Here is a 26,626-nt window from a genome sequence, read left to right as displayed (position 1 = left end):
TAAAAAGACTTTAGCTACACTACAAGCTAGTAACAAAAAGTAGCTAAATAGTTTTAAACATATCATAATATTTTGTCACAGATTAATACTCCCATTTACTCCGGTAGCAAAAATGTGTTTGTTTGTTTGATTGATTGTCAAAATACATAATATATTTAATTAAAATACACTTAAGTTAATAGATTATATTAGGTTACATTTTATTTTGATGCACCCTTGTTACAGTGTAATTATAGACTTAAATTAAAGGGTTAGTAATAGTGTTTGGTTTAGGGTTTGTTGCGTGTAATTATGCAAAATGTAGTACATTAAAAACATGTTACGTCTAATAGATTAGATTAGATTTCAAAAACACTTAGGTTATGATGCTATGGTGACGGTTCAAAACTGAGACTAGAAAACATCATAAAAACCAAAGTTTAAAACTAAAGTATTTAACTGTTCTAATATTAATATTGTATAAAAATTTAACTGATGGGTTTAAATAATCTAAACTAACCACTTCATTAACATTCATCAGACATACTTTGTATGAGTTAACAATTTGAATATTTATGTGACCCTGTTGGATTTTTACTTTGATAATCGATTCGTTTATTTTGCTAATCGATTAGTTGGCCAATTATTTTTTCAATTAATCGGATTAAAAAGAGCACACAATTTTCTTTATTTTCATTTTATAGACAAAAACAAACTACTCCACATTCTGCCCAATGTCCTTCTAACAAATGTGCCAACTGAATGCTAAGAAACCATACAGTGTTTAGCAATTTATTAGACCACCTTTCATAATAGAGAAAACACAAATATTTTAGGAATCTGTCAAAAAGAAAAAAGTATAAATCTAAAAATGTTATTGTCATTTATTGGGCAAATAACAAACTGAAACAACTAAATAATACTTATTCACATAATCACAAAAACCGCATACCCGCGGTTATTCACAATATGATAACCGCTTGCATGCTTGCTGACATTATGTACTTTTTTTGACTAATTGGATATCTGGATTAAAATCTCTTGACTATTTTTTCTGCCTTTCTTTCATAGATAACAGCAATAATAATATTATAGCATTAGAAATAGCCTACTATTGTTACTAAAGAGCTTACACATATTGGAGGACTAACCAATACAGAAAGCTAAAAAATTATTTTGGTAATTACCAATACTGTTAGTTAAGAGCAGCAGTGGCACAAACCTCACAAAAATTGGTTAAAAACCTTACATAAATTTGTTTTAATAAATTTATTAATCACTTTAGGCAATATAGTTTACGCTGAGTAGAGTCTCCCTCTCTACTGTGTTCCGTCTGTTCCATCTGCGGCGCTCTTTCAGTAAAGATTTCAACTTAACGCAGACTGTCAGGACGGGCCTTTATGCAAAAATGGAAAGGCTTGCATGAATTTGTGACATTTACAGATAAGGATATGACCGTTAACTGAAAGTTTTTTGTGCTGAGGATACACACACACGTATATGTCAAAGCGACTGACAAGGCAAGCCAATGCATCAGCTTAATCAAGATTCAAGCCTAAAATAAAGATTTCTCATGTTTTTTGGCAGCCTGGATCACGTACTTTTACTGCAGGGACTCATTCGGTTTCCTCCGCTATTTTTAAATGAATTTTTTGTCCGTAGAAATGCCTTATTCAGTGCTATAATATGATGCGACCAGCTGAAGTTGGACATGCACTGTGGGCAGAACAGATTAACCGATTTTCATTATCGATAATTATTGAATTTATCAATTAGTTGTTGCAGCCCTAAAAAAGACAACATTTATGAATATAGTGGATGTTTTTCACACCAGACACCTTGTAGGAACTAATTAATGTATAAAAAAAAACCTTGTTTGGTTAGATTAAACCTTGTTTGGTTTGATTAGAGAGCGATTAACAGTGTTACAGATTGTAAATGTGTGAGAGAATGAATGTCTAATCCAGTGACGGTCTCTGTTTTGGGTTCAATGCAGAGTGGACTAGGCTTGAAATTGTCCTTCCACATTGCTAAGCCCTGCCTATGAACTGGGATGTACGTGTGCATGTGTGTGGGTCCCTGTAAGCTGGTGGGAGGGCTAAATCAGGAGAGTCAGGGGATGAGTACTGCATTCATGGAAGAGAGGCCACACTTCCTAGAGTGCTGTGGGTCCAGATCAATAGAGCGAAACAATACAGCTTCCTGTCATAGTGTAACTGATTCTGTATTGTTTATTTTATTTCTTATTATATTTTATAATTTTTGCTATTTTAAATTAGTTTATTTTAAATGTTCATTTACATTCGGAATGTTAGGGAATATTTGCAAGAATGAACTTCATTGCCAGATTTTTTCACTATGATGTTTCCCCTCAGTATGACGTAAAATCTGCGCTATATGTGCTGACATATCCAAAGTCAGATTTATTGTAAGCACATTGAATCCCCATTTTAGCCTGTCCTCAAGGCGTTCTTTTATTTATTTTTGCTGCTCATATGTCATCTGCCATGTTCTGTCAACCCTGATCTTTTTTTCCTCACCAATTTTAACAAGAGACCATTTTAAACCCCATTTTTCTCAATTACTCACTTGGGATTTGCAGCTTGCCATGAGGAATGCCATCTTTGTGTCCGCTCCAGTGGTAAGGATTCTAAAATAGGAGGCACAGAGGACATGCAGGAATTCTGAACCGGATCTCATTTGGGAACGTCATGGCCTGCGGACCCGGGAGGAGGACCCTGCTGCGAAGAGGGCCATTTATCACTGGTACGACCAGCTTCGGTTTCACTGTCAAGGGGAGGGAATTTGCTGACGCTCTTAGCGAACCTAACGGCCACTGTCTGTGGTGTGTGATTGAGGCCCCAACTGCCTTCCGCTACAGTTTAATTTGTTTCAACCATAAACACCTTCACCTCCACATCCTCATTAGCATCCCTAGCCCTTACTGGTTGTTTTATAGTCTGCACTATTGAGACATTGGTCATGATGTGATCATTTATTTGTTTTTGTCCGCTTTAACCTTGACAAGGAGAACTGCGAGATGGTGTGTGTTTGCGTTTGTCTTTGTGAGGCGAGACCTTGCTTTGTCGGGGCTGTTAAAGGCAATCTTGGGAACTCTGGTCATAAATCAGAGTGGATGAAAGGGAAGGAGACTCTATTGCTTCATCGACACCATTAGAGTTAAGATTGGATATGGAAACGTCGGGCTGCTTCGCACCTGACCGTGGGTGGCAAATGGGAACACATTGGCCAAGACAAGATGGTTTGTCCTAAATGATATTGCAATAAGCAATATTTTAATGGACTATTTCCTTCTCTAATTTCAGCTTTGCAAAATTAAAGCATTCATATATGAAAAGGCAGTTAAACAAGTTTTAACCTCTTTACGGTCAAATTGTGTGATTTTGACTTAATTTATGTAAGATGCACAGCCTTCAGTATCTGTTACATGTAGTTTGTAATAGTAAATTAGTGCCCACATGCTTTTATTATCCACTGTTAACGAAACCAACAAGCTATGAGGTGAATCATAACATTACAAACTTTACTTTTACAAACATTTATTTGAAGCAAAAAGGTATTTGATAATTGGACGACAAGACAAAGGTACAAGACTGTGAACTATAATCAAATGAAGCATTGTGAATGACAATCTTTTAAGTTGTTTATTGTATCTATAGAAACCATACTTAAAGTTTATTGCAAAATATGCATATACTATATATATATATATATATATATATATATATATACATACACACACACTCACTGGCCACTTTATTAGGTACACCTTACTAGTACTGGGTTGGACCCCCTTTTGCCTTCAAAACTGCCTTAATTCTTTGTGGCATAGATTCAACAAGGTGTTGGAAACATCATTGGAAACACCATATTGACATGAAAGCATCACGCAGTTGCTGCAGATTTGTCGGCTGCCCATCCATGATGCAAATCTCCCATTCCACCACATCTCAAAGGTGCTCTATTGGGTGGAGATCTGGTGACTGTGGAGGCCATTTGAGTAAAGTGAACTCATTGTCATGTTCAAGAAACCAGTCTGAGATGATTCGATCTTTGTGACATGGTGCATTATCTTGCTGGAAGTAGCCATCAGAAGATGGGTACACTGTAGTCATAAAGGGATGGACATGGTCAGCAACAAAAGGCTATGGCATTTAAAAGATGCTCAATTGGTGCTAAGGGGCCCAAAGTGTGCCAAGAAAATATCCCCCACACCATTACACCACCACCACCAGCCTGAACCGTTGAGACAAGGCAGGATAGATCCATCCTTTCATGTTCTTTACACCAAATTTTGACCCTACCATCTGAATGTCACAGCAGAGATCGAGACTCATCAGACCAGGCAACCTTTTCCAATCTTCTATTGTCCAATTTTAGTGAGCCTGTGTGAATTGTAGCCTCCGTTTCCTGTTCTTAGCTGACAGGAGTGGCACCTGGTGTGGTCTTCTGCTGCTGTAGCCCATCTGCTTCAGGGTTTTGACGTGTTGTGTTCAAAAATGGTATTCTGCATTCCTTGGTTTTAACAAGTGGTTATTTGAGTTACTGTTGCCTTTCTATCATCTCTAACCAGTCTGCCCATTCTCCTCCTCTGACCTCTGAGATCAACAAGTCATTTTCTTCCACACAACTGCCGCTGACTGGATATTTTCTCTTTTTTGGACCAATCTGAAAAACCCTAGAGATGGTTGTGCATGAAAATCCCAATAGATCAGCAGTTTCTGAAATACTCAGACCAGCCCGTCTGGCATCAACAACCATTCCACATTCAAAGTCACTTATATCCCCTTTCTTCCTCATTCTGATACTTGGCTTGAACTTCAGCAAGTAGTTTTCATCAAATCTAGATGCCTAAATGCATTGAGTTGCTGCCATGTGATTAGCTGATTATCAATTTGTGTTACCAAGCATTTGAATGGGTGTACCTAATAAAGTGGCTGGTAGTGTATATATACATACAAATATTTTAAAATGTTGACAGTATTGCGAGACTGATGTGATTACACTGTTTGCTGTGCTTCATGGGAGTGGAGTTCCCTGCATGCTATTTTGATATGATGTACTTTTAAAATTTGTGCAGCATCATGGGTTGTAATTATTTTTTTCTCACAGATTAAACTGTTAAACTAGATCATTATAAAACTAAGTTGAAATAATGTGAACAGATGGCTTCAACAAAAGCTTATACCATCGATTAACAACCTCAGAGCTCACTATAGGTCTGTCTTTAAATGTTTATGTTATCATCATAAAAAATAAATAAAAATTTCTTAGTGGTGAATATGAATTAAGTTTTTACTTCTGGAACCCAACTATTGCACTCTATAAACTGAAGTGGACATCTTGATCAGAGGCCAAGAGCCGTTTACACTGTTCACTCCATGAACAAACCATCACCAAAAAATATGTGTATCACAGGAGACTTTTAAGCTAATCTAGGCCTTTTCAGTACTTCATTTTTACCACAGTGATACCTTTATCCAATAGCTTTAAACCACAACCATAGTCTTGACTTCCTCCACCAATACCCAATCTCCATATTTGATTGGAAATATGATGATTACGTACTTGGCCTCTCCACCAAAGCCGCTTCAGACCTGTTATCTTCTCAAGTGCATTAAGTTTATCGGGTAAAGAAGAAAATCAAATCAAGTCACGTGCTGTTCTTCATCTGAATAAACGCACGGAGGTTATGGAGCTGCATTCCAGCAGTAAGAAGGAAATGTGAGGATCAGCACTCCCTCAAAGCTCGGCCCTTGTGCTGGCTCTGCCTCAGGAATGCCTGGCATTCTCTCAGCCCCTCTGATGTCTAGTGTTTGTCGAGGAGAGAACATCAGTGAGGGAAGGTGGTTTTAGGTCTATGACTAGAGCAGGACAAATGAAAACAATTTACTTATTCAGGCTGTGTGAGAGACTATGGTGAAATGTAAGAGAATCCACAGAGGTGGGGTTCTGGGGTTCATATTAACTTAGGGACAGTTTGTAGTTGGGATATTGCTTTATTTGGTAATCAGTTTATCAGATAGATAGTTCAAGAGATAGTTCACCCAGAAATGGAAATTGTCATCATTTAATCACCTTCGTATCATTCCAAAACTGCATAACTTTCTTTCTTTGGAACATAGAGTTTTGGAATGACATGAAGCTGAGTAAATGATGACAATGTAATTTTTTAGGTGAATTATCCCTTTAAGCTCAACCCTTTTAGCTTTTTGTAAAATCTCTTTAACCAAAACCAGTTCCTCATGACATCATCATCTAGGAAGTGGCATTATTTTGGTGAGAAAAACAGCTCAAACATCAGCCAGCAGAGATTATGATTTCTGTGATGTTTTGCGTTATTAAACTTGTCTTGGTCGGTCTTATTCCTCAGTCCATTCTGTTTGATGACATTATGATCATATCAACATTTTACTTAATGGTTAAAAATCTTTAAGAAATTAACCATAGAGTTATGCCCTCATGTAAACTTAATCTCAGTACCTCAATGAGAAATTCCTAACTTGATTGTTGTGCGTTTCCATCTTATTTGACATGATTTCTTGCAATTGTGTACTGTAAATCTTTTTAAATAAAGTTAAGGGCCTGATCTTGTATCATTATAATGTAGATATTAATACAGAATAGAAGTCTGACATACCCTTTTATATAAATATGTCCTTAAATTACAAAACAAGCATGAAAGTATTTCAAATGTTGTAGTGCATTGCCGTGCATAACAGAAATGAACCCAACCCAAAATATTATGTCCAAAATGGCCTGGATTCATCTCTCCTTTGTTATCTCGATTCTTAGTTTGAATGTATTTTTTCCTCTACTCTCTGGCTAGGCTCACTTTAGTCTTGTTTATCTTTCTCTCACTTTTTCAAGGCTATTTACTCTTTCTCTCTTGGCCTCACTATATTCCATCCCTTGTTCATTGCCCCTCCTTTTTTGCTAGTCTTTTCTTACTCTCTTCTTTTTTTTAGTGTGTGGTGGTAAAAGATCTGTCTTGTTCTAGGGAAAAGGTCTTCCAATCTTCTCCCCCTCCCTTCTCTCTTGTCCCTCCTTCACTCTTTCTCTTCCTCCCTAATGGTTGCTCTTTCCAGCTCTTGCTCCTATCAGCATCAGTGTGATAATGTTACGTCAGATGCTAATCTGGCAGTAGAGACTCACCCCCCCCCCCTCTCTCGATTCATGATCAGCCTCTACCTTCCTCATGCCCTCTGCATGTTTTCTGTGCCTTATCTCTGTTGTTTTCAGCTTGTTGCATGGTTTTATTTCCCACCATCTTTTTCACCAATTTGTTCAGTTCTGTTATTGAGTGTTTATGGGAAATGTTTCTGACATTGTGGTCTGCTCACTTATCATGCTGATCATTGTGGATTGTTTTAGTGAATTTGGTATAATAATATATTTGGAGTGACCCACCCATCAGAGAATTTCATACAGTATGTTGAATGACATCACTGAAACTCACACAGATTTTTTCTCTCTGGAGATCCAAGAACACACACAGCCTGCATGTTATAAAAGTCATGTGGAAATACACAGTCCTTAGAAGGTCTCTTTAATTCAGTGTGCTGTAGCTGATTTGGAAAGTGTTTGATATGTATGTTTGCTCCTATATTACTATTTGAGGCATTTGACCTTGGCGTGGGAATCACCTCTGTAGATGAGGGTGCTTGACGCTAGTAATAGGACACTTAAGACATTGAAATCATTTAAGACACAATTTACAGGGATCACATGGTCAAAATTATTGATTTTTTCACTCTTTCTATTTGTTTTTCTCGGCCAATTTTGTGTGTGTTTTTGTGTGCTCATTTAAACTTTTGTTTCCCTTGATTTTTTTTTGAACAATTAAAAATAATAAAATAATAATAATAATTATGCTCACCAAAGCTACATTTATTGAATAAAGTAAAAAGAGTAATATTTTGAAATATTGTTAAAATTTTAACTGTTTTTATTTTAATAGATTTTAAAATATAATTATTTTTTTTTTGCAATCTGCAAAATCTGCAAAATAATCAAAAATAACCTGAAAATGACTAAATTTAAATGAAATCTAAAAGTCTTTACTTTTGATTTAATGTTTGCTTGCTGAATAAAATTAGTAATTTCTTAAAAAAAAAATACATAAAACATTTTCTTTGACATTGAAACATTTTCTTCTTTAGCAGATCTCAAAATCACTATACATCTAAATTGGCATTTTAAAACATTCTAATGCATTTTTTGTCAGTACATTATAAAATTATAATAATAATATCAACCATTTATCAGTTATCAACCATAACCTCAAATAATTAACAGCTAATATGTCATGACCAGATATTTAATATTATTGCATCTCAGTTTTTACATTTACATTTACATTTAGTGATTTAGCAGACACTTTTTATCCAAAGCGACAATAGAAGCAATCAAAAGCAAAAAAGAGCAATAAACAAAAAGAATAGAGAATGCTAGTGTTAGATTTTTTTTTTAATAGAAAGAAAACAAGTAGTTAGAATAGAAATAGGATAGAGAGTGCAAGTGTTAGATGGTCAGGGTTTTTAAATGAGTATAAAGAAAACTATCAGATAAAATAGAACTAGAATAGAGTGCTAGTGTTAGAGTGTGTAGATGAAAGAAATGTGTTTTTAGCCGTTACTTGAGGATGGAAACAGCTATTTTATTAGGCATTTTTGTTTATAATTATAATCTCTTGCTTTAAATGAAACATTATAAGAGTTGACCTGCCCTCTGTTGTTTTGAAAGTGCTTTATGGTCGTCCTAATGAAGCATGGGGGGAGGAAAGCTTAAATCTGACAAGTCAGCAAACCTTCTCTTTTCCTGCTGACCTGTGCTCCTAGCTGTCTCTCCCTCTCTCTTTCTCTCTCTCATGTGTTCTCCGCACAACTTCCTGTCTTTCTTTCTGATGCCTGCCATTAAGTTAGATGGATTTGCTCGTCAGTAGGGATGGGACGATAACCGGTTTTATTGATAACCGTGATAAAATGTGCTGAAGGTTAGTAATATCGTTTAAAAATGAATTATCATTAAAACCGTGTTTGATTATCGCGGTTTTAATAACTCACTATTAAATCATGTCCAGCCAGCAACAGTCTGACGCAAGCGCAGCGCACAATGTTTTTTTGTTTTTTTTCGAGAAGGAATGGCGAAAGTCAGTGACTTTTCTATGCTTTTCTATGCTTCTACACTTTTCATTGTAAGGAAGGAAATGCCACAGAATTTAATCTTTCTTTAAATTAAGTGCATAGAGATGCTTGTTTTATTAGTTGTTTGTTGATTATTAAATATAAAACTTGCTGAAATGTTTTCAGTGTGAGCATCAACTATTTTTGAACACTTTCATCTCGTTTCAACAAAACGTGATAATATTGATAATCGTGATAATTTTAGTCACTATAATCGTGATATTAAATTTTCATACCGTCCCATCCCTACTCGTCAGTCTCAGGGTGTGATTGGTCAGAGTGGCCCATCTTCATCTCATCTCTCTTTGCTGCTTTGCTCTTGAGTGTTTGATTATGTGTCTTCTAGGGATGCACCGAATATTCGGCCACCGAAAATTTTCGGCCGAAAATGGCCAAAAAGTGCATTTTCGGTTTTCGGCCGAAACACTTTTATAACCGAAACAACACGGCCGAAATGTTATGATGACGCAAACAGAAACCGCGACCTGCACGTGCACCTGCATAGCGCAGACCACGAGCTCCCCGCGTCATTCACTTCACACCAGTGGGTCTTAATAGAGAACATTCTCTCTATTCTTATTCCTTTATTCGCAGCACTAAAGCGTCTCCTAACAAAGAGATTGAGACGGACCACGAAGTGAAAACAAAGAAAAGTACAGTCTTATAGAGTCTGTTAGCACACGTCTCACTGAGATCTTTTCGGATCCTCCGCACTTCATCGCGAATGTGCTTGATCCGCGTTATAAAGACCATTACTTGGACGCGGAAATATGGCAGAGCACACGAGAAATGCTCCAGGCCGCGCTGGATGCGGAGAACCCGCGTGGAGACGGAGAAGCGCCAAGCGCAGGAGACTGAGATCAGAGCGCAAAAAAAAAAAGACTCGTCTCTGCATATATAATACACACACATATACATATACATGCATAATATCAGATTGTAGCCATATTTCTGCTAGATTTTTTGCTAGATTTCTGCTTTAATTTGATAAAAATGTTTATTTATGCCCTGGCCCTATTTAAATACACTCTCTCAAATATTTCTCAAATGTCAGGCAGATGACAAGCTCAACTGCTCAACAGCTAGATGGTTATCTGTCTGAAGTCCCCATCCCCAGAAGTGATAACAGTCTTGCCTACTGGAGAAGTAATGCACTTTCTAGTACTACAGAGAAAAATTTCAAATGCTCTTCACCTAAATGCACTTTTTATGAGAGAACAGTTAATTTTAAAACCTTTCTGCAGGCCAGTAGGCCTGTACATTATTATTTAATATACAGATGAGTGGGATTAAATTTTAGTTTGAATTTTATTTTATACTGTGCATTGTTGCAATGTGCTTAATAAATATTTGCATAATTTGTAATTATGCATTTTTATGTTTTTTTATAATTTATGTAATTGTAATTATCTTTGAAACTTTAATATTAATTTATGCAATTGCAATGTTTTAATTTTAGTAAAGTTAGTACACGGTCATAGCAATAAATGCAATGGTACTAATAATTGGGATAATTTCTTTCGGTGTTTCGGTTTTCGGCCTTGGTTTTCTCTTTTTCGGTTTTCGGTTTCGGCCAAGAATTTTCATTTCGGTGCATCCCTAGTGTCTTCCCTTTCTTCCCACATATCACCCTCGGATTGGAATAGCACAAATGGTTCCTGCTGAACTGGCAGAAAAAGCTCTTACCTTATCTTGTCTCTCCCTTTTCCGTCTCTTGCAAGTAAAACGTCAGGCTGCTTACTGTACACTACTAGCTGCAAAGCAAAATTACTTGGTGAGTTCAGGTGCATCAGCTAGACTTGTGGACATTTGTCACATTTTCTGGGCTAATTTTACAGGAACATCTGCGGATTTAATTTAAACATGGAAAAATGTAGTAAGACTCTGACAATAACTTATATCTGTATATCATCAATAATTCCCAAACTTGGGTATATTTGCAACATCTCTGGGCAGCTATTTCGGGCATCTAAGACCAAGTCGTATCTAAATGAATGGGGAAATCCTTAAATCTCAAAAACTGCCTGCTGAAATCACAATTAAAAGATATATTTCACATCGGCAATAAAATCTTAAATGAACTGCCCCATGAATGTTGTTCCTTATGCTTAAATAGCGTTAAAAAAGCTTATTTTTCAGGCTAGACCTGCCAATGCGCATGTGCAGTCATAAACGCGAGTCTCAGGTTTCTGTGGGAACCAGAGCTTCAAACGGCAGCTGCAGTGACACAATGATTTATCAATCAGTGATTGGCTATTTTAATTAGCATATTTCGCCATATTGCACATTGCAGTTTCTCCCATTCATAAATGATAGAAGTGAGCCATCTTTGTAAATCTATAGTCTTTGTAATCACCTAAAGTAACAATAAAAGTGAAACGGAAATACTAATGCAGAATGGCAACGATAAATTAGATTTAGTAAACATGAAAATGACACATTATACCCTCTTCTGGTGTTTCTGTGCATTTCATTAAGTGCATGTTATTCCAAACTGAGATGAAACTTCCATCTCATCGACTGACTACTTTTCAGGATCCAGCTAATTTCCAGCAGATAAAAACTGCTTGCCGTTTTGTCTCATTGAATATGAATTGGGATGTGCCATTGTTTTTTCTCTTTCTTTATTTTTACTTTAAATGTTAGTTTTATATACATTTATTCGTGTCTCTGTACATTGAGGAGTATGTGTTATTTGTAACCAACTTAGTTTTGAGTAGCCATCAGAAATATTATTATGTTTTTGTGGCATCTTTTTTGACAACTTGAAGAAGGTTTGAACTTTGAAGAGGTCCCCTTGAGCAAGGCACCGAACCCCAACTGCTCCCTGGGCGCTGCAGCAAAAAATGGCTGCCCACTGCTCCGGGTGTATGTTCACGATATGTGTGTGTTCACTGCTGTGTGTGGGTTAAATGCAGAGCACTAATTCAGAGTATTGATCACCATACAGTACTTGGCCACGTCACTTTCACTTGTCACTTTCACACTTACTCAAAATAGGCCTTCAAAATCATTAATATCATGTTTATCTGATTCTTAAGGGCATAACTTAGTGTTTATCACTTGCATTTCTTAAATCTCTGTCTCACTCTTTTCTTTCTCTTAACTCTTTCAATCTCTGGGCAAACTGCAAGAAAGTATTCTTCTGGAATGTCACATTGAACTATATTTAGCGTCTTGTTTCCATTCCCCCTTTTCCGTTTCTTTCCTTTTCTTTTTTAGTAGAAGAGACAAAAATAGTGATGGTCATGTCTTCAGACTCACCTGGGAATTCATGCACAACTCTGTGTGTGTGTTTTTCCTAAATGACTTTAATTATATTTAGCCTGGTACAGCAAATTGTTCTCTGATTCTAAGTATGTAACTCATTTCTTGGATGTAGTTGTTCATCCCATTAGACATCCACTATCACACAGGAGATTTTCTGCTTGTTTAACTTGACAGGTTCAGGCTTGAACATGCATTAACCTTAGTTTGAACCAATCATATTTGTGCTCCTTTGACAGCTTTTTAGCTTTTCAAGAGTGAAAAGTGGCCATCTTCTTCTCATGTTACATGTCTTCTCATTGCCTGTTTTATTAACCTAAATGTCTTAAACTGGCCTTGTGTAACATTTTATGTAGTTAAAACTGTGACTTAGTTGAGAAAAAGTTGATTAGTTGTTTTGGAGGAGAGATAGAGGAATGGTTCAGAACAATGGACTTGTCGAGTAGCTGTCCAAAAACTGACTAGTTAATCCTAATGTTTGTAATATTTAATATTATATAGTGGGATGAACTTAGTGGAAACTTCTCAGAGCGAGTTGGACTGTTATAACAATGTGCTTTATCATGCTAACATTAGCTGATAAGTCTGTTAGCTTGCTTTCTGTATTTATCCAAAAAGTTTGAGAGTCAGGTTATGTCTTTTTATTTTAATATACTTTTATTCTTCAAGGATTCATGAAATTTATCAAAAGTGACAGTAAGACCAACTTAATGAGGATTCTTTAAAACTGACTAGTCAACTAATCATTTAGACAACCCACAACTAGTTTATTTTGGAAGTATTTCAATGCATCCCAGGAAGGGATGGTTCCAAACATTGTGAACACTCTCTGAACTCCCACCCAGCTTAGCGTGCTTCATTGGGAGAGATTGACAAATCATATCAAAGCAGTTTCGATTCTGCAACTGAGTGCAGAGTTGCTGCAAATTGGCCAATACATAGGCTACGGCTTCAGGTGTTTATTGAAATAGAGGAAAGCAGTTGGTCTTTTTCATGACCATTAGATATTGAAAAAGCCTGAGTCAGTTTTACTACTGAAAGTAAAAGCTTAATTTCACTACAGGTGGTATTTCATGTGTGTATGATTGCTCACATGCCTTTAGTATCTGTGTGAATGAGAGGATTTTCAATGCTGTGTATACCAAACTGAACAGTTGCCAAGTGACAAATGTGAGTAAAATTGACTTAGGTGAGTAAATAAAACTTGCTAATGAGCTACTAGACATCTGTTAAAGGGGTCTCATGATGTTGCTAAAAAGTACATTATTTTGCGTATTTGGTGTAATGCAATGTGTTTATGGGGTTTAAGGTTCAAAAAACACATTAACATGAAACATGAAAAGCGTTGATTTTTACAAAGCTCATCTCTGAAAAGCAAGGTGTGCAATGATTGTCCAGCTATCCAGTGTGTTGTGATTGGCTGAATACCTCAAGCGGAAATGTTACCCCCCTTACCATACTCTGATGCCTTGTCCCAGACAAAAACAATAAAAACCATTACAAACGAGTCATTTGTGGGGACATAATTACTGATTATAATGACTAATATACAGTTTTTTTGCGTATCGCACTGCGTAAACATAAAACCATGTCTGCGTTTGTGATCGCAGAAGTGACAAACAACGAACGCTACTCTACACTGCTCAAAACTCGAGTTTGAATCTTCAATGGGAAAATTCTTTAAATATGAAAACGTACTTACAGACTGCGAGTCAAAAGTGCCAAACTGTCTTTGCAAAATTGGAATTGCCCCACTGTAAAGAAACAGCCTTTATGCACAGCCTTTCCAGGTTCAGGAATCACAAATAGTCAATTACTCCTCCTTTCTTTGCATGAACATTTGGGCGGTCTTATCCAAATCTTCCCACATCATAACGTAGACATGTGGGGAGTGTTTAAACATGGCATTTTAGGAGGGCGTGGATGAGTCTTAGCTTTTATAAGGAATATATCTTTGGGTTTGAGACTTTAGTCTTTGCAACTTTAGGGATCTTATCTATGCACAAACAGCTTGTAACTCTCCAAAGAGAAAGGAAAACTTGAAACTGCATCATATGACCCCTTTAACTTGGAGGGAAACTGTGTAACATGGTCAACATCCAAGTAATATTGTAATAACTTTCATCTTAACACTTGCTGATGTGCAGATCTCAAATCAAAGGCACAGATATGTGGGAAATTGTTCGTAATGAGCCATTAAATGAAAATGTAAGGAAAATGTTGTATTGTGTTTTTGTTTTGGGTTGTGTTTCATAGAGATGGATACTGGCTCATCGCGTATATGTTGCTGTGAGTGACCTTGACCTGTACTTTGTCACAAATATCTAAGGGGAAAAAAACTGCAAAATAATTTTTCTGTCAATAAACAAGAAGTATATTAAAAATTAGGGCCGAATAAAAGAAACATTTTTGAACAGTGTGGCAGAAAGTTAATTTTAAGGCTGTGTATATGTTTACTATACTGACTGTATAAAATGGTCCACTATATAAAATAAAATTTCCTTTCTACTGAACTTACACTACTTTTATTTGTATCCATCTCTCTCTCTCTCTCTCTCTCTCTCTCTCTCTGTTTCTCTCTCAGACCTAAATCCCAGTGATATTTAAGGGTCTTAACCTGTGTCTTTCATCCCTCCATTGTGGAGCGTGTGTGAGATCTAGTGTTAGCCCCCGTCGCTATGTGCTCTGCTAGCTAATGTAGACAGGCACGCTCTGAGCGTGTGCAAAAGCTCATGACCCTCTCCACAAAGACAGACTGCAAATGAGCCTCTCTTTCTCTCTAATATCTAGATCTTTGTCTCTCCGCTAGTGTCAGCATTCCCTCCTTCCCTTGCTCTCTTTTCTCACTCTGTCACACAGTCTCTCTTTCGTTCACTCCCTCACTCTGTCTCTTTATCTAAGTAATTACCACTCCCCTCCGACATCTCTGCCGCTGCCATATTCTTATTCCTTTCTTTCTCTTTCTCTCTCTCTCTCTCTCTTGCACGGTGTTTCTCCCTTTTTAGCAGCCAGAAAGGAAATCAATATAGACATGACCCTCTCAGGAGCCACATCATCACCTTTGGGTGTGGTAGTTGTCATGACGACAAACGCACTGTAAGGCCCCCTAATGGCAAATCAAAGGCACTTTGATTATTTTCAATATACTAATTATTTACTGGAGTACTTATATATACTAATAAGAAAATAATACTTTTTTTAGTCATATGCTAGGGTATGTTTATGTTATGTTTATCAGTGTGCATGTTTGTTTGTGTGTCTGTGTGTGTGTGTGTGTGTGTGTGTGTGTGTGTGTGTGTGTGTGTGTGTGTGTACAACACAGTTTTTATGTTCATGCTAACCTACACTACTTACAGTAGTTTGTCCACAAGGAGGCAACATAGAATCCCACTGTTGTTTCAAAGTAGAGGATACAGAACAAGAACAAACTACTGAAGACGGCAAAAAAACAATAGACACCTGCATTGATGAGTGCTTGTTTTGGGGGATTAATTGACACTTAACTCTGCTTTAAACCAGTATGAATATGTAATTGTCACACATACATTTTGGGGGGAAAAAGTGCAAACACTGGACAAGGATTAGTTTGTTCTAATGGAGTATACTTTGAAAGGTTGAAACCCAAGTATATGTTGAGCCTAAAATCAACAGCAAGTGTATTAGCAATCCAGACAATGCAAAGTTGTTGTTTTTTTTAATGTGTGTTTACAGTAGTTCTAGTTTTAAACCAACAGGTTTATATGGCAACATTCATTTAAGAAAAACTTGTTTATTTCTCTTTGTTCATTTCTCATTATGAAGTCACGAAGCACATTGTGTCAGGCTGCTGTTCTTTTCCTCTCCCATTATTTCATGACAGGAGGGGAGATGCTCACTTAGCAGCTCTCTCTCAGTCTCATTCTCTGGAGGTAATTAGTGAATCAGCCAGTAATTAGTTTGCTTCATGTCTGGTAATTCCCTCTCGTTGCCCACAATGACACTCCCAGCCGTCAACAGTCAACACTGTCATGCTGTAGAAAAAAAAAAGACACCTCGTCTCTTCTTCTCTGCCTTTCCCTCTCCTTGTCGAACGAGTATGTGTCAAAGTCTCGCCCACGAACGGCTCTTTTGAGGTGGTGTTGTGTGTGTGTTCTTAAACACGTTAACCTATCCTCTCAATTTCCCCTCTGCACTCTGTAAGTGTGCTGAATTGTTTACCTCCCTTTTTCTCTCCCTCCCTTTTTCCTCTCCACCGCTCTGTCTCCCTCTCTTTAGCATCGGAAGTCCCCCGAGGCCGTGCATTCTTCAATCCTTCCCCCACCCATCTCTCACTGTAGACGTGTGTAGTGCCCTCCGCATTAACATACAAGATGCATATGTATACATGTGCGTTTAGATGCTCCGCTCTCAGATACTTAAACGATTGCACCGTGTCTCGAGGATGAGGCCTTTTTCTTAAAGATTTCATTGCGTGCATACGTGCGTGTGTGTTATCTGATGAGGTCTGTCTCCGGGGTGGCTGTGGTGCTGTTAGAGAGTGACTTGCTGATAAAAGGCCCGCAAGAGAGGGAGGAAAAGAGAGGGGGAGGAGGCTTCTTTCACTGGACACATAAATCAAGGCCCCTTGTAATTGCTGCTCAGGAGAAAAAGTGCCTGGGAGAGGGTGGTTGTGAAACCCAACACTAAAGCCACGATAGCGCATGCTCACACACATCACAAGGCCATCATATTTCAAATGTGATTTGAAACAATATGTCTCCTTTCTGAAAACATAGTGCCTATATAAACATCTAAGGCAGCTTCTGAAATGTCACTAGTGAGTTGATTCCAATGGAGTTGCATGTTGCTAAGCTAACCGCCTGACACACAGATAAGCATAAAAATGCAAAGGACATGCATATGTGGTGTGAAATAATCTGTTTTTTTATTATTGTTACATGTAGTTAATTTATCTTGCTTTGAATGAACATTGTGGGATTGCCTTTTGTGCTGTGGTTCAGGGCTGTCTTAGATTTGGGCTAAAACAAGCTTTCTTCAAAAGTAATAAAACAAGGAATCTAGGGATAGTGCACCCAAAAATGAAAATTATCATTTACTCAACCTCATTTCATTCCAAACCTGTATGCCTTTCTTCTGTTGAAAACGAGAATATATTTAGAAAAATGTTGGTAACCAGATATTTTTTTTATTTGGTTACCATTGACTTAAATGTATGGTAAACAAATAAAACAGAAAAAGAAAACACAGAAACAGAAAAAGAAAACACAGAAAATGTCTTGTATGTTTCACAGAATAAAGTACATGATATGGGTTTAGAACGACATGAGGCTGAGTAAATGATTACAGAATTTTCATTGCTTGCATTTCTATGATACCTTAAAATACTCTGTAGGTATGCAGCTGGCTAGGATTTGGAACAAAGCTCACATGTACTATTGACACACTCTGCTTCCTTCATTCCACACGCACACACACAATTTATCAGAGCCTGAGCTTGCCTCCCTGTGTGGGAATGTTGGACTATAAAGAAAGGAGATCTGAGGCTGTGATTGGTCGTTTTATCTCCCCTCTTGAGAGAAGAGCCATGATTGGTTCACTCATCCCTGGAAAGTGAGACAGTAAAAGATGACAATTAATCTGTCACAGACACACTTAAAAACCCTTCACCAATCAAACACCATTTCAACAGCTTAAAACATTTTCCTACGCTCTTTCTCTCTCTCATTCTTTCACTCGGATAATAAAGTTCATCATAATTTCTGCGTCTGCTGAGCCTTGAATAATTGGTCATGATCGCTTTCAACAAGGCACAGCTGCGAGAAACAAAGGAGAGATAAGAGGAGAAAGAATGAGAGAAGATTTTGAAACGGACACTCGCAAGCTCCTGTTGAGACATTCAACTCTGAATTCGGTTGTGTTTTAAGGGTAAATCTGAATATATTGTGACACATGCAGGTCGCACATACGCATGCAAATCTGCATACTTCTCCTGCGCTTTCTTTGCTAGTGTTGGAGAAAACTTGTGAAATGGTGAAGACATGTTGCATTATTGTTCATATATGAAAACATAAATGACCCAAAATATTTAATAATGATGTAGTAAATGCATAGAACTTTATGAATGTCTGGAATTCAGAATCGTATGTTGTGTGGGCCTCTTCATGGCATCCATTAAAAAAGCAGAAAAGAATAGCTTATTGCTCCAAATACAGCATTTTATCCTCCATAAAGAAAAAAAGGAGAGTGGTGGACAGGAAGAGTGAGCGTAACAGCGAGGACGCATGAGGACGCTGTGCTGCTGTTGTCTTTCCTTTCTCATCCTTACAGCAGATTACATCATTTTCTCGTCTTACCTCTACCTGCAGATCCACACAGAGCAAGTCCGTCTGTGTTTAATTGAGCCGTGTGTGCTCTGTGTTTATTTCTGAAACTTTGAGGCGAAGCTGATGAACAATGCACAATTTCACGCCACGGACTTGTCCAAACAAAAGAAAACAAGTAGCCTCATTCAGACACTGTATCTGTTGCATTTTAACGCCAGTCTTTCTCAAAGAGTGATCATTTAACTTAATTTCACGCTATTTTAAGTAACTGATCTGATTTTGTAGATGCGGTCACCCACTTTGGCTGCTGAAATGAACATAAACAGAAATGTGTGGTGTTAATGTCATCATTTGATGTTTCAGTCTGTTTACTGGAATTGTTTATTAGGGATTCATATGGACAAAGCGGAGTGCAGAGCTGCGGATGGATTTCTATCCATAATTCTCAATGAACTGGCGTTGAACCTATGCACGCACGCGCGAGTGTGTGTGCGTGTGTGTGTGTGTGCGTGCGTGCGTGCGTGTAATTGAGCTGTAGACAGAAATATGGCTTTACGGCCACCACTAATGGCTTCTGTGCAGAGGAATAGAGAGAGCGAGAAAGGGAATAAAGAAACTGGGAGAGATAACGCAACATGGGGAGGGGAGGGAGGCGGAGAGTTTGTGGAGTAGGGGATGGAAGAGTGGAAATGAGGGGGTGGGCTGCAGCACAGCCAGTCCTACCTCATAACAGGTGTGTTTTGGGGATTTTAACACACAAAAGAATGGCTACTTGGGCATTTCTTTGTTCTTTTTCATTGCACCAGTGGATATATGGATAATATGAAATATGATTTTGTTTGTGGTCAATTTGTGATGTGGATTTCTTGGTTTTGGCTGGTGATCCTGTGCCTGCCAGCTAGGCTCTCATTTGTTTATGCTCTCAGTTAGGTTTGACGTTATTGTTATTCAAGCAAATAATCTGATAAAGGAAGCAGCAACACCTGGTGGTTTCTGTAGACAGTGGCCACTCCACACTTTGTTGTAGTGTATTTTTATTTCATCAGTCTGTTTAAGCGATCATTCTAATAAGTAGTGCTGCTTGAGAGTAACAGTCACTAACCAATGCGATGGTCGCAAGTTCAGTTACCAGGTATATCATGAACTTGATAAAGCGCCAAGCTTTGTTTTGTATAAAAACATCATGCATAAATATAAGAGCAGTAGTTATAGGAAGTGTGTGAATATAAATATGCCACCACCCTGCTCTCTCACCCTGATTTCAGGCACTGAACATTAAAAAAATCTGTCAACCAGTTGAGAGCAGTTGAAACTTCCTCTCTTGAGTCTTAAGCCATATTGAGCCTGAACTTGCAGATGATCAGCCAAAGCTAAATTTATGCATAATCTTTGGTATTGCCAAAATTCTTTAACATTTGTCATAACTTGAGTTTATGTGCTTGTCTGTCAGTATTCAGCTCAGATTTGTTGAATTGGCTGGTCTCTATTACCACCACCCACACTCACAAATGCCCTCATGAGGGCCGTGTGTTGGCGCGTGGTGTATTATTAGAGGGGATGTTGTGAGCAAGCCCCTCAGATTAGTGTCTGATCTGGGCCAAGGCTCACTACTGGTAATCAATGTGTGTTTGTGTGTGTATGCATGAGATCAATGAAAGCAATCACTCTGAATCTCTGTATTGCACTTTGTATTGCTTTGTGCAAACTGCAGTGAGCTGTTTTCCTTAGCACATCCACCAATACCTTTAACAACTGCAGATGAGCTGAACTTTTAGAATTTGCCATCATCGGATAGTTTTGCCTGTTTGTTAAACCTATGGACAGAATTGTGTTTTATCCTTTTTACTACAACTTGATTACATGTCTAATCGGTGTTTATGTATTCTCAATTACGATTCTAACTCCTGTATAATTTCATTAAAGAAGAGAATTTTGTTTGCTGGATTTACAGTGGCAAATAAGACAATAATACAAAACTGGTTTACTCCTCACATGTGTGCAAAAACATTTTGGATTCATATACTCCTATAAATAATTACTTGTGATGTACAGCAGCATGAATGAACAAAGCAAAACCTAGTAGCATTGATGCATGGCAATGTTTTCCTTCCAAAATTTTGGATTATATAAAGGAATGAACATAAGTTTTTTTTCTTCTTTCAGATTGTAAAAATATTGATATGCCTGTTGCTCCCCCTTGCCTGTTTTGTTTGTTTGAATGGATGTTGTTTTGTTGAATCAAAAACAATCAAAAAAGTTGATCACAAAAAAAAAAAATGAAAATAAACTTTAAGGGTTACTCTACACTAAAATGAAAATTTTGTCATTAATCACTTTACCTCCATGTCAAGCCATAAATGCTTCGTTCGTCTTCGAAACACAATTTAAGATATTTTGTATGAAAACTGGGAGTCTTGTGACTGTCCCATTGACTGCCAAGTAAATTACACTGTTAAGGTCCAGAAAAGTATGAAAGACAAATAGTCCATCTGCCATCAGTGGTTCAACCGTAACGTTGTGAACGTTTTCTTTCACGTACAAAAAGTATTCACAAGACTCCCAGTTTTCATCTAAAATCTCAATGGTGTTTAGAAGATGAATAAAGCTTTTACAGGTTTGGAACGACATGGGGGTAAGTGATTAATGCCAAATATGCATTTTGGGGTGGAGTATCCCTTTAAAAGGTTAGTAAGTAATTGTAATTGAACCATTTGACATTTGCAGAGTGAAAGTTCTGTGGTGGTTTCAAAACATTGCCGTTTGATTGGGCTGTCCACCATGTCTGCTTCTGGCTAGACCAATGGCATGAGATTGGGGGCGGGGCTACTTGTTTGCTTAAACTTTGGCAGTAGGAATATCCTTGAAACCTGTCTGGAAACAAACTAACCCCCCCCCCCCCCCCTTACTTTTTTGGTTTTGCTAGAGCTATACAGAATACACACTACTACACCTTTCAGTAACATTTCCAAGTTCAGTAATCATTGTCAGTTTATAAACAATCTTATTATACAAAACACTCTTACTGTATTTGCACTGATCCTCCCATACAGTCATCAACAATCTTTTTGGTTAAACGTTTTGTTTCAAAGAACGATGACAAAGCACGAACAGTAGGCTCAACAGTGGTTCACACATGTGTGAACGAAAGAGAAAAGATGGATATGGAATCAGTAATGGAGAGAGGAAGAGAGGATGAAAGAGGGAGACTTAATTTACGCTGCTCTCGCTCAGTCTCTCTCTCTCTCTCAGCTGCTGCCCGCTGTCGTCCATCATGGCTCCTATGAGTACCATCTGCTCAACATTACAGCCACTGTTGCCTGGCTACCTGCTCTCTCTCTCTATCTCTCTGTCTCTTTTTCCTGTTTTTTTTCTCTCTCTTTCCCTCTCTTTGATGTTTTTCTGTCATTTGTGTCCTTTTCTCTCACCCCTCATCTCTTTCTCTCTCCATGCTCGGCTGAGGAGTCTTTGGCTCACACGCATTATCCGGCAGGAAGGAGACACATCTTTTACACCACTCATGATTAAGCCATCTGCAGAGAGAGCTGAAGGGAAAGGGGGGGATGAGGAGATCGTAATGAAAAAGAGTATGAAAGGCAGTGAGGGTGAAAGAGAAGAAAAAGGTAAAGGGAAATGTGGAGGAAGGAGGGAAAGATGGAGAACGGAATGGAGACATGGGCACAGAGGTGGAAGAAATAGAGATAGACGACTCAAAAAGGGAGTGAGAGAAAGAGAATGAAGGAGTTAGGAAGGGGGAAGATCAACACTGCCCCCCTCTGGCCTGTCCGGCGTTCACCACAGATATGTACGTGCTGATCATTGCAGGTTTGGGCAGCATGACTGGTTAACAGAAGAGATCCAGCTGTCTACACACAGATTTGCGTTCATTGACCGGTCGGGTCTAGATTTATCTGAACAGTCTCCTGTGGTGTGTGCATATTTGTGCTTAATTATTTATTCTGTTATAAGCCTTGTGGAGAGCTGGTTTAACATGATCGCTCCTAGTGAATGTGCTAGAGCACACTGAATGTGGCAAAATGCCTGAAAACATGGTTACTTGGTGTCTAAGTTTAGTTTTCTTGGAAGTCCATAACACATGGTCAGGGTCTCATGGCTCTTTGTTTTGGATTTTAGTTTATAATGTCTCAGACAGGCCACAATCTGTTTCCAGTGTAGTAAAAGTAATGTTATATTACCTTAACCACTATTCAGAATGGTATAAAGAGCTCCTATTATCTTTGGTGTTCCTTAAAATTTGTTTTGAGTTTTTATTTTTGTTCATTAGGAAACAAATTTTAATGAAAGTGTACCAAGTTATTCTTGGGAAAAATATTTATGAGAGTCTCGGTATGGAAAGGACATGTTCATTTACATTATTGATGTTAACATTGTTTTTACTGCAGTATTAAATTGAAATGTATTAACACGTGAAGTCTCTTATGCTCACAAAGGGTGCATTTATTTGATCAAAAATCAAAACTGTAATACTGTGAAATATTATTACAATTTTTTTATATATTTTTTCTATTATGTATTTTACAGTGTAATTTTTTACTGTGAATATTAAAGCCATTACTCCAGTCTTCAGTGTCACATGACCCCTCAGAAATCATGTTTCTTATCAGTATTTTTGTGGAAACCATGATGCATTTTTCAGGACTTTTAAAAGAACAGCAGTTACAGTATTTAAAATATAAATCTTTTGTGACATTACTCTAACATTCTTGTAACATTTACTGTAACTTTTGATCTGTTTAATGCATCCTTTCTGAACAACAGTATAAATAAATAAAAATCATTCTGACAATTGAACCTGAAAAAAATCAGTTAAGCAATTCGAACAGTATTATTTGTCTTAGCTGTCAATAATTTAATAGCTGAATAAATTAAATGAATCATCTGTTATTCAGAGAATTCTCTAATCAGGTCTCTTTTCTTGTGCTTTTAGGAAGGTGTGGTTGGTCTGCCGCGACAGGCTGGTGGAGTCCAGCCACCTCATGGAGGACCGGGGGGCGTGACCTCAGCAGGGCCTAACGGGGCAGGGCCCGGTGGTTATATGCCCAATCCACAGCAGCAACAGCAGGCAGCCATGATGAAGCAGATGATGGCTATGGAGCAGGAAAAGAGGGTCCAGCTTCATCTGATGGAGCAGCAGAAAGTACAGCTAATGAGAGAACAGAGACAACAGCAGCAGCAGCAGCATATGCTGGCAGAACAGGTGATATGCTGGGCTTTTGTTTATACTCATATTAAATGGTCACCTTTGTGAGTGTGCAGCTGCTGATCCTTTGTGGCTTCTGAGTTCAGCTTTCTTTTCAGTTGTTTGTGATTATTTGATATTCATGCAGTTTTCGGCTTTGCTTTGTTTCTTTTTCAAGTTACAACAGCAGCAGCATCTCCCCAGACAGATGAGTCAGGCACAGAGGAATCCATACCCGCTCCAGCAGTTTCAAGGCAAGACACACATACAAATACACAAAAAATATCCATGCCCAAACACTAACCACTTTGCCACTATATATAATGACCGCATTATTTTGTGGCCAAATGGCTTATGGTGTTAATATAAGCAATGTAAGGATCTGATATAAATAATAAATCTCATTTCCTCCTTTAAAACTATGGGAAAAGTGTATTTCTCTATTTCAAAATGAAAAGAAATCATTTTCTCATTGACACTTTAAAATAATGCCTGGCCACTTCAACACCCAGTGCATCTGCCAGCATTCCTAGTAAAGCAGTATAACACACATACATTCACCCAAACTCAAGTCTGCTGAAGTTACAATTTAATAAAATATTTCTTATCAGCAGTAAAATCTGACAACAATATCAGAAATGTAGCTTCATAAGATCAAAAAAGCAGTATTGTTCAGTCATGTGTGTTACGGCTGTTAATGCAGAAAATGTAAAGCTTAAATTTTATTGAGCTTTATAGCAAATTTTTTGTCTGATGCTTGTCAACATTATTTTAACATGTAATACGTATGTGTGTGTTTATTGAAGCTCTAAGGTTTCGAACATGGAATTATTAATTTGATGCACAGACATCTGGAGATTTCAGTGTGCAGTGTATGTCATCATATACAATTGACAGTGATTCGCTAAGCTTTTGAGAGTGTGTCCTTATGCCATTTGACTTAAATTGAAACAAGCCTTTGATGTACTGGAAAACTAATGAGAACATCAGATGTCAGTTAATATTATTTAATTGTAAATTATTTTAGGCACGTCCCAGGAGATGGCAGCAAGGAACCAGGCACTGCAGAACATGCGCAACGCTCGACTTCTACAGCAGCAGCAACAACAGAACCCTGGGATACTGCAGATGACACCCGTCCAAAATTCGGGCGCCATGCCTTCACAGGGTGACATGAGCATCGCATATGGAGGCCAGGCAGGTACACAGACCGGGATCTACCAAGGTATGAAACCAAATATGGGCCAGATGCTCCAGCAGCAACAGCAGCACCATCCCAACCAGCCCGGCATGGTGATGGCACAGAGACAAGGGGGCGCCGGCGGGCAAGGGATGGTCGGCGGAGGCGCTGGAGGCGGGTATGGGCAGGGAATGCTAATGAACCCTTCCCTCCCGCAGCAGCAAATAAAATCAGCCAGTGTTGCCCCTGGTGGGCAGCCGATGGCCAATGTTCAGAGACTGCAAAGCATGATGGGAGGTGGAGGCCAGACGTGGCCACAGCAGCAGCAGCAAAACATGCAGGCCATGGGCGGAAGGACTTCGAACGACATTGTGGCCTTTAACAGTAACCCTGCATATGCCATGCAAGGTGGCCAGGCTCCTAGAATGGCCAAGCAACATTTCGCACAAGCGATGGGCGGACAGACTATGGTGGACCCGCGTTCGATAAACCCAGCTGCAATGGGTGGGCCGATGATGCCGCACATGGCAGGGCAACCAAGGACCAACCAGCCGCGGGGTATGGTGATGCCAGGCATGAACCAGGGTGTGCCCAACATGGCTGCTTTCGGACAGGGCCCTGCTCAGGGCATGCCGGGAACATTGGGAGGGGGTGGGCCGTACCTGCCAGGGGGTCAGCCTCCGGGCTACCAGAGGACGTCCAGTCAGGACCTGGCATACGGTTACAGCAGCCAATCAGGGGCTGGGCCCGGGGTTTCGTTCGGCTTGTCAGATGGGACAGATTTAGATTCAACGGAAGGTTGGATGGATGAGTTTTTTCCCAGCCAATAGCCTACGGGATTTTTTAACAGGACAGTTTTATGAATAAAATGTGATTCGTTTTCTTCTTCTTTTTTTTTTTTTTATACTTGGTCGACAAATCTAAGAAATATATTACATGTTGTGTATTACATGTGTGTGCTGTCAAAATATTTAAACCAATTCCTCTCTGTTTGGGTTGCTTCTCATGTAAGGATCCGGTGTTCTGTGTGGTGTTTTTTTTTTTTTTTTTTTTTTTGAAGAAATAACCATTTTGGGTTTGATCCAGTTCTGATTTTTTTTTTTTTTTTTTTACTCTTATATCCTTTCTGCTGGATTAAGGGCAAGAGGCACTGAAAACCTGCAAAATGACATTGGCAAAGATTTTATGGATGTTTTTATGTTTTGTTTTTTAGTTCACCCTTATTCTGACATCCTGTTCACGTATGAAAGAGTGTGTGAAAATTTGAGGTGGGCCTTTGTCTACATTGGATCCCTTTTCCCAAAACCAAACAGTTCACCCACACCTCTTTCTTCTCTTACATATCTTCTCTCTCTCCCTTTTTCGTTGCTCTTGACACATGTTCATCCTCTGCATTTGCTCTGCTTTGTGCTTGTGTGTGTGTGTGTGTGTGTGTGTTTGCACTATGAGCATCACAACAAAACACATCCGAGTCTGTCTGCTCTCACTGCATGCA

At 38.4% G+C, this 26,626-nt stretch overlaps 1 protein-coding gene across 1 annotated transcript in view; it reads left to right on the top strand.

Moving 5' to 3' along the window:
- maml3 (mastermind-like transcriptional coactivator 3) overlaps positions 1-26,183 on the top strand; it is a 133,073-nt gene extending 106,890 nt beyond the window's left edge. Inside the window, exons 3-5 of the mRNA XM_059552551.1 lie at positions 23,700-23,969; positions 24,130-24,205; positions 24,979-26,183. Of these exons, the coding sequence (XP_059408534.1) occupies positions 23,700-23,969; positions 24,130-24,205; positions 24,979-25,961 (1,329 nt within the window). The 3' untranslated portion in view covers positions 25,962-26,183. The remainder of the gene's footprint in view (positions 1-23,699; positions 23,970-24,129; positions 24,206-24,978) is intronic.
- Positions 26,184-26,626: the final 443 nt, after the last annotated feature.

This window comes from Carassius carassius, chromosome 6, assembly GCF_963082965.1.
Source record: "Carassius carassius chromosome 6, fCarCar2.1, whole genome shotgun sequence".
Classification (NCBI taxonomy): Eukaryota; Metazoa; Chordata; class Actinopteri; order Cypriniformes; family Cyprinidae; genus Carassius; species Carassius carassius.
This window is presented reverse-complemented; position numbering and strand designations above follow the sequence as displayed.